This window comes from Cynara cardunculus, assembly GCF_001531365.2.
Source record: "Cynara cardunculus var. scolymus isolate 2C chromosome LG 12, CcrdV1, whole genome shotgun sequence".
Classification (NCBI taxonomy): domain Eukaryota; kingdom Viridiplantae; phylum Streptophyta; class Magnoliopsida; order Asterales; family Asteraceae; genus Cynara; species Cynara cardunculus.
This window is the reverse complement of record NC_037539.1, coordinates 10,039,902-10,049,334: the sequence shown is the minus strand read 5'-3', so window position 1 is coordinate 10,049,334 and position 9,433 is coordinate 10,039,902. Positions and strand designations below refer to the sequence as shown.

Genomic DNA, 9,433 nt, shown 5'->3' with positions numbered 1-9,433 from the left:
ATGTCTTCCCATATCATGTCAATCACTTCTAAGTCTCATCCATCTCTCTATCAGCCATCAGGTCATGCTACCACATTTCCACAGCATCAACCTGCTCCAATYTGTCCAAAATAAGATCAATTTAGACCAAAATCCACTAAAAACAGGATCATCATTCTTCTTAGCATAAAAACAGATAAAAGAGATAAAATGACTCAAAGTTGGGATATGAATAGAAAATAACCTATCTAAAAGAGAATAAAAAGGTACTTTACGTACTAAATACTTAGTACGTATCAATAGTATAGATATATAAATAATATTAATTATTACCCCAAGAATAATATGTACACAACCAAGAAAAATGAGAGCAATCTCAAAGATGGAGGATGAAAATGGAAACACAAAAATTACATGAACTTTGACTGGGTGCCTACAGAAACAGAATAACATGGCTTTGGCATTTCTTTTATTTTAGATTTTCTGTATATTTATTGAGGGGTCGTTTATCTAAATGCTTATCCGATAAGTGCTTAATGTTATGAGTCAATATTATAATTTATTTTATTGGGTAAAATTATAGTACATCAAAACGTATCCTATGCAACAATGTACCTGGTAAGTGTTTACCCGGGTAAGAGTCAACACTCTCACTTACCGGGTAAGACTCTTAATCCTTATCATCGTTCTTACCGGATAAGATTCTTGGCCCTTGCCATGTTCATCAAGTGAGAAAAATTACCCAGTAAGTACTTACCGGATAAGCGTTTGGTAAACGGTCCCTTAATAAAAAGAATCTAAAAATAGTTAATTGTTTATACCTATGAAAAATAAAATCAACTGATCTTTAATAAAGAAAAAATAATTAAAGTAATTTTATATAATGAGTATTCAACGACTTGTATTTGAACGATATTAATGATATAAATCGAACTCATAATAAACTAAAATTATAATGATAAAAAATTAAAAAATATTTAATTATTTATGGTAAACAATAACAAAATAATATAATTTTTTTATTAATTAATTTTTGTATCAAAAACACTAAAATACCAACAAAAAAAATCAAAAAGATTAAACACGGTTAAATTAATGAATGGTTTTTAACACATTTAGTATCAGGAATGAAAATGACGATAAATTATAAATTATATAAAATGAAAATCGTTATTTCAAAACCATACAGACGAAAAATCGCAATATTTTTCAAAGAAGATGAACGAGAATGATAATTTATGTTAGTGATTTGTATCACCAATATTATTTAAGCGTAACGGTATTAATTTGTTGACCAATGTAATCTTGATAAATATTGAACAAGTAAGGGTGGTGCGGAATGCACATTTGTTTGAGTTTATTTCGATTTAAAGTATACCGTTATTTAGGGGCGAAGCCCCTAAACGACGGGGGTCCGGGGGTACAGATAGATTCATAACATCGATTCTCTCTTCGAATTACTAAATTCTATCCGATTGAAGTTTCGATTATACCATCAAAATATTTCAATCTGAAATTGAATCACAACTTTCAGTAATCTAAACAATCAGAAACACCGAGAAATTCTAATAGTGTGTCTGATTTGCAGGTTGTACGGTGTTTATTTTTAGCAAAAGCAGGCAACATGATTTGTAGCGGACTAGCGGGCAGTCCCTTCAAATGTAAACGAATCACCAGGCTATTAAAACAAGCTTTCTCTCTCTTCTCTCTCTCTCTCTCACACACACTCTCACCATCATCTTACCGACCGACCCTTCATCTGCTTCCATTCTCCATTGCTGCTCAAATCATATACGTCCTTGATTCTTGATCAAAATGTCGACCATTTCCAGCTCATGTATCGCAAAACGAACTCGCCTTCAACGACACCTTCTTTTGCAAGGTACCAAATAACTTCACCATGAATCTTGCTTCATTATATATATATATATATATATATAGGCTTGATCTTTTATGGGTTTCTTATAAACCCTTTTTGATCATTTTGGTGTTTGTTTGTTTTATTAATCATAATCGTTTGGGGTTTAATCGATGAACCAATACAGAATGGTGCTGTGGTTCTTCAAGCGACCAATCTCGAAAACGAAACAGAGAAATAGGGGTTTCTGAACAAGAATTTGATGAAGTTATTGATGTAGATAGTTATTGGATTAAGAAGAAGAGAGCTTCTAAAACAGTTAATGGTAATGCTTGTTTTCCCATGTTTATTTTCTTTAATTAATTTGTATCACGACCACAAGGGTGGTGTCTGATTCGTTTAAGCTTCGCTCCAAAGGTCAAAAGTACCTGGAGCTCTCGGTTTCAAATCCAAGGAGGAATAAAAATCCCCTTGTGGCCACGGAGTTTCAAATGCGCTGACTCCGGGCTATCTGCAAAGCAGGTGGTCTTACTGTGATTAATCGGCTCGCACAGCGAGTTGGATATCAGGGTTAATAAAAAAAATTAATTTGTATCATAAGTAATTTTTTTATGTTGGATTCCAAGGTTCTTGTAGATCAACCACAAGAACCATCGATGAAGTCAAGATAGTTGATGAGGAAACAAGCAATCAAAATGGTAAAACATTTGTCTTTCCTTTTTAAGTAATATAATACTTATATTTGACAAAACCAACAAATGTCTGTTAAAATCAACCAAAAAGCTAAAAATCCCTTAAAACGATGGAATTATGCCAAAAAAACATCGTACTTATGTCTTGCTCAAAATCGATTCTCTTCAGAAATCGTGTAACGATGTTGGCTTTTCCATAGGATCAAACCGCAGCTTTATAGGCCTTTGGTCACACTTAAAAGTGGGAAAAATTCTGGGTCCACCCCGGCCTTTTGTTTCCCAATATTTTGTCTTCTATTTGTGTTTTTTTGATGAACCTGGATATCCAACCCGCTATGCTACCCGACTGCTTTGTAGATAGTCGGAGTCACCGCATTTGAACCTCCGTGGCCACACGGGGATTTTTATTCTTTATTGGATTTGAACCTGGGACCTCCTTGGGTCCACCCGAACCTTTTGTTTCCCAATATTTTGTCTTCTATTTGTGGTTTTTTGTTAGTCGAGTCATATAATGTTTTATATATATAGCATCCAAAGGGTCCAGTAGATTGGGAAGAAGACTTGACCAAGCCATAAGGATTGATGATTCAGATGAGGATCAAGACTATGAAGATGGTACCTTTTCAAAATTCTCAATTGATGTTTGTTTGTTGTCTGTACGGATAAAGTCGTTAAACTGTTGTTTGTTTGTTGTACTGAATAAAATGTCTGGATAATGCTTTATTTAGGATCCGGGATCTCTTTTAGATTAAATATAAGACTCGAGAAATCGATTAAGTCGGAAGAGGAAGAAAGTGACAAGGAAGGTAATTCTCTTATGATATCTTAGAAGATTGTATTTGTATATGTCGTTTTCTTCGTTCCTTCATATTGTCAATCGGTTATTTGTTACTGAATTTTATCGAAAGAGAGCGATGGGGTAGAGGAAATCGATGATATCGAGTTCCCAAAGATTGTGACGGAGAGCAATGGTTATGGTTCGGCAAGTTCCTTTAAAACCGGGAAGCACACATACTTTTTCTACTCGTCGGATGACTCAGATTCAAACGATACAATCATCGTTCTTGATGACATCGAAGGTGAGCGTTTCTTGACTCTCGATCTCACTGCAACGTTCAGCTTTATAGAACGTCAAATATGTCTAAAAGTCTATTTGTTAACAGCTTAATGAGCTTAAGGAACTCACAACTTATTCAGTCAACTATATATGACTTTTTGCTATAAACGAAGTTTTGTGAAACAGTCTATTAGGACATTTAGACATATCTTTACACCCTATAAAGCAAATTTTGTTGTAATGTTTGTATTTTTTTTTCTCAAATCATGTCGTTTGTAACGGTTAATATCGTAACCAGATACTGATGAAGATTTTCAAACATTCTGCAAATATCATGATCGAAAGCAAACCGATATGAAAACATGCTTCTATGATCGGTCTACTGAAGAAGATGAACCATCGAGTTTTAGCGAAAGTGAGAGCGATAACTCGGAGAACTGGGACTTTTTGCTAAACAAGATACTGAACCAGTCCACGAGTAATACAAACACGGGCTTGTATCAATCTACTAAAGATGATGAGCGATCGAGTTCCATTGAAAGCGAGAATGACAACTCACACGATTCGGATTTTTTGCCACGAGTACGGAAGACAAACCAGCCCAGAAATAGGAAGCAATCACATAAGAAGAACATGGAGGAAAAGGTTTTATTTGGATCAGTTGACAGAAAAGAGAAGAATCATTCGGTACCAAAAGCAATAACGAAGAAAATGGACAAAAATCCGACGCATTGTTCGAGTGATTCTGATACAAAAGGAAAAACGAATGCGAAACATAAAGCGAATGGTGTCAAACATCGAGAACGTAAGAGTAAACGAGTCCTGCAAGAAGAAAATGGTGGATCTATAGATGTTATCTTGGATTCGATCATTCGGAATGGAGGCATTCATGGCAAAGAGGGTGATGATGACGATGATGATTATCGTCTTCCTTTACGATTCAGATTTGATGACAGTGAGGATGAGTCATTGAATCGAAAAACAGACGATTCAGATGTTGAAGGTCTGTTTCGGGAGATGGATTTTGAGCTCGAATGTGAAGAAATAGGTTCCTACAAAACTTCAACGGTTCGTATCTTTTCGTCTTTGTTGTGCACCAAATATATCTGAATGTCTTAGCTTTATAGGAATTAAGTTTATATAATCCTAAGAATTATGCAATATAGAGGTTTTATAACCAAGTTCGTGCCTGTTAAGATACTTTGAAACGTGTCCCGTGAACACATCTTTTCACAAGGCAGTCGTATTCAAATAATATCGTATGAAAAAGACTTTCTTTGACGTTTCATCTATGAAACAACGTTCTGTAGGTTGAGAATCGAGGTAAAGACGATTACAAAGGCAAGAACGAGGAGGATATCGAACCATCTCATTTCGAACTTTGCCAAAGGGGGGAGCACGACGATGTTTACTTTGAAGAACAAACGGGCATGAGATGTGGTTTATGTGGAGCTGTTATTCTCGAGAGCAGATTTGCGATATCAAAACTCGTGGGTGACTCGAAATCTTGATGTTTTTTCATTGTTTTCGTGTCGGGTTTGCGAACTAAAGAACTTATATCCATTATTTGCAGGCAAACTATGCACCAGATAGATCAAAAAGAAGTTATGTTTCTAATGAACAACAGTTTTCTAGCTCTGAAAACCTGCATTTTGAAGCTTCAGATTGGAATCTATGCGAGAAAACCGAAGGCACATTCTGGGATCTCATTCCTACCAGGATTCAAACCCGTTTGTATCCCCATCAACAAGAAGGGCTCAAGTTTTTGTGGGAAAATTTGGCGGGAACGGTCGAGATTTCAAGATTACAGAAACTCGATTCGCGAAAGGGTGGTGGTGGCTGCATCATATCGCATGCTCCTGGAACCGGTAAAACCCTCTTGACCATCGTGTTTATCGAGTCCTTTCTCAAGACATTTCCCAAGTGTTGTCCCGTGATCGTGGCTCCGGCGAGCATGCTTTTGACGTGGGAAGCCGAGTTCAAGAAATGGCGAATGGGGTTTTCGTTTATCAACCTTAATAACTTGGATCTTTTGAGCAATGAGATGGTGAATGGCGATATGAAACGTAAAAAAGATTTGATCCGTGCGATGAAGATTAGTTCTTGGAGCAACGGTGGAAGCGTGCTTGGCGTGAGTTACAGTTTGTACGAAAAACTAGCTGGGAACGCGAAGAACCCAAATCTTGAAAAAATGGGAAACCTTTTGCTCGATGTGCCGAGATTAGTCGTTCTTGATGAAGGACACACGCCTCGGAATCAAAGTAGCAACATCTGGAACACACTTTTGAAGCTTAAAACCAAAAACCGCGTGATTCTATCAGGAACCCCGTTTCAAAACAACTTCCGGGAGTTGTTCAACACTTTGCGATTAGTAAGACCTGCAACCGCGGTTGGAATTGAGAACGAAAAGATTTTTGCAGATATGATTCAACAGAAGAATGGTACGAAATCTAGAGGTTGTAGGTCGGGTTCTGAAGATATAGAGAAGCTTAAAACGATCATTTCGCCTTTTGTTCATGTCCACAAAGGCCATATTCTCGAAAGCAAGCTTCCGGGGTTAAAACAAAGTGTCATTCTGCTGAATCCACCTCCGTTTCAAAAGCGATTCATCGTAAATTTGGAAAATTTATCGAAAACTTTGGAGTATGAACATAAAGTCGCGTTGGTTTCTGTTCATCCCTCTCTTCTCCTCCATTGCTCGTTATCCGAAACAGAAGAAAAGTTAACAAAAACACGAGAACTAGAAAAAGTAAGACTTCATCCTGATCTTGGAGTGAAAACAAGGTTCGTTATGGAGCTTATTCGGCTCAGCATTTCGTTAAACGAAAAAGTTTTGATCTTCAGCCAGTATATCCCGCCGTTAGAGCTGTTAAAAGACCAAATCGCCCTCACGTTTGCTTGGGAGGAAGGAAGGGAGATCATGATCATCAAAGGAAAGATACATCAGAAGGTCAGGCAAACGATCATCAACGGTTTCAACGATCCAAACAGTAAAGTGAAAGTTTTGCTGGCATCGACGAAATGCTGCTCCGAAGGGATTCATCTCATCGGTGCTTCAAGGGTCATTCTTTTGGATGTCGTTTGGAACCCATCTGTGGAAAGACAAGCGATCAGTAGAGCTTATCGGCTCGGGCAAACGAAAGTGGTGTATACGTACCATCTGATGGCGGCCGGAACAACCGAGGAGGAGAAGTACGATAGACAGGTGGCGAAAGGGCGGTTAGCGGAGCTGGTTTTTTCTTCTTCTACTTCATCTTCTGCCATGGATGACGAGCAGGGTGGTGGTATGGAGGTGAATGATAAGATCTTGCAAGAAATGATGGATCATCAACAACTGAAAGATATGTTCAAAAAGATCAGATACCCTGAAAAAGAACCGTGAAATTTGATCAAAAGTTTTGATTTTTGAGGTACCCTTTTGAGTTCTTGAATCAAGATCGTATATATTTAGACTCAAGATTATTAGCCATTTGACGTCGTAGGGATGCTAACGAGTCGAGCTACAAGTTATTCGAGTTACGGCTCGAAAAAATATTACGAAATTCGAGCCCATATAACTTTTTCATAGTTATATTCGAGCTCGAATATTTTTCAATATTGTTCGAGCTTGATAATCGTTTACGGGATCAAACTCAAGATCTTATTAGCCGCTTATTGGCTTGACCTCTATAATTTATATATTTTGATTATATGATTTATGAGCTTATGAATATGTTTGGCTTGAAAAAATGTATGCTCGAACGGATATATGCGCTCGGCTCGAAAAATTTAATCAGTTTTTAAACGAGTCGACTCGAATATTGGTGTTATGAAGCTCAAGTTGTTAAGTTCAAACACCAATGTTCGACTCGGCTCGTTTAAAAACTTGATTCTCCAAATTAAAATATTAGGAGTCGATTAAAGTTATGGTGGTTGAGTTATACGTAAACTACCATTGGTGGAAACATTCAAGTAGAAGAACTCTCTATTTGTGAATATCATGCTTTAGTGAATGTTGAACAGTGAACACTACAAAAAAATGAGGATTTTTCTGTCGCTAAAGGCCTATTTCGCGGTTGATACACCATTGATAGTCCATCGGTTAAAAGCTCGTAGGTAATGCTATCAGCGACGAATCAATGATGACTTTTATCGACGGGGTTTTTTGCGACGGAATACTTCAACGACCGATTTGCGACGAAAAATTTTCAACGACAGATTAGCGACGGAAATCTTCCAGTGATGGATTGGCGAGGGGTATATCTAGTGATAGAGGCTTTTAGCAACGGATTAGCGAGGGACCAGGAACTTTTAGCGACACATTTTCCACAACAAAATGCTCCGATAACATGATCTACTAGGCTAACCAAGCAGTGTGTCTAGCCTGTTCGGCCTCCAGGTCTACCTTACTCTTCCGTTCGGCCTCTATCTCGGCCTGATGGCGTTCCTCCTGCAGTCGTACCTCCTCCTCTACCCTTGTCAACTTCTCTCTCAACTCCGATGCCTGTAAATATTCAATATTTGACAAAAATCAATAATTTGTTCACAATGAAAGTAATGGGAAAGTACATAACAATATAATCAACATACCTTCGTTGTTGAACTAATATTGTATGATCTCACGGTACTACTGCCCCATCTACCATTCATAGCATAAGAGGAATCCTGGGAGGTCCCGAAACCAAAAAGACGTTTCTTCTTCCATCATCTGACACTCTGCTTCCAAAGAAATGCCTCATCAGGGGGAAGAGTGTCGGCACTAGACTGTGACCCATCCCTAAACGATTTGAAATTGCTCATGTTGTTTACCAAAACAAAAACGGGTGAGCTTATATATGTAGAAATTTCAGCAACATAACGGCTGTAAATCAAACATGTCCAATGCTTGTTTTTAACAATTAAAGCACTCTAATTACCAATGATAATTACATTCTCCACCTATTTATTTAGCCTCACGTATGCCCAACAATGGTAGCCCGAACTAAGAGCACCACTACGGTTTTTAAAATATATTACTTTAAGAATATGAAACGTATCTATAAACTAAAGTAATGGTTTTATTGAACTTACATGAAACCATACAGCTTTTGGGTAACTGCACTGAGGAGGATCAATAAGCGGGTCTAACGAACCTGGATCGAGCTTCCGGTTCGTACAGTAGGTACGCTCAAACACCTCAATAACTATTGGAGACAAATCCTCTCCTTAATTAGTTTTATTTGATTAGTCAAATTAGTTGTAATTTTCCTTGTATAGTTCCTATAATTACGTTGTATTTTTGTATTTATACTCCTTCCAATTGTCAATAATAATCAAGGGGAATATTTMTCTTAATCTCATATGGTATCAGCCTAATCTCGTTCCTCTCCTAACCCTTTGCATCTATTGCCCCTTCTTCGATCTTTTCTTTTCATCTTCGATGGCCTCCACCGATTCTTCTCTCCCCATGAACACTCTCATTCATATGCTCACCATCAAACTAACCTCCTCCAACTATCTCCTCTGGCGAAATCAGATTAACCCGTTGCTGCTTCATCAAAAGTGGATGCGTTTTGTTGATGGCTCGTATCCCCGCTCCTCCAAAACTATTTTGGTCAACGACAAAGAAACCCAAAATTCTGACTATCTCTCTTGGGTTGAAACCGATCATAAGGTGCTTCTTATTCTTCAATCTTCTCTGTCCGAAGAAGCCATGGCAGCAGTGTTGGGTCTCTCTTCTTCTCGTGCTGTATGGCAAGCCTTAGAAGCGGCCTATAGCCATGATTCTATGGAGCGATCTCAGAATCTTAAAGACTCTCTCCGCCAATTCAAAAAGGGTAATCTCTCTGTCTCTGATTTTGCTAAACAGTTCAAGTCTATCTGTGATCA

At 37.7% G+C, this 9,433-nt stretch overlaps 1 protein-coding gene across 1 annotated transcript; it reads left to right on the top strand.

The window, feature by feature from the left end:
• The first annotated feature begins 1,794 nt into the window (after positions 1 to 1,794).
• Positions 1,795 to 6,968, top strand: LOC112523678 (SNF2 domain-containing protein CLASSY 3). Its single transcript, XM_025133365.1, has 7 exons — positions 1,795 to 1,861; positions 2,025 to 2,162; positions 3,258 to 3,335; positions 3,438 to 3,608; positions 3,885 to 4,654; positions 4,897 to 5,076; positions 5,160 to 6,968. Exons 1-7 carry the CDS (start codon positions 1,795 to 1,797, stop codon positions 6,966 to 6,968), a joined length of 3,213 nt encoding a protein of 1,070 aa, XP_024989133.1.
• Positions 6,969 to 9,433: the final 2,465 nt, after the last annotated feature.

Excerpts from the sequence above, each read along its gene's own strand:
- LOC112523678 (XM_025133365.1), top strand. The coding sequence starts at position 1,795 with ATGTCGACCATTTCCAGCTCATGTATCGCAAAACGAACTCGCCTTCAA. Across the intron at positions 4,655-4,896 it reads GTTCCTACAAAACTTCAACG|GTTGAGAATCGAGGTAAAGA; the intron begins GTTCGTATCTTT and ends AACGTTCTGTAG. Across the intron at positions 5,077-5,159 it reads GATTTGCGATATCAAAACTC|GCAAACTATGCACCAGATAG; the intron begins GTGGGTGACTCG and ends CATTATTTGCAG.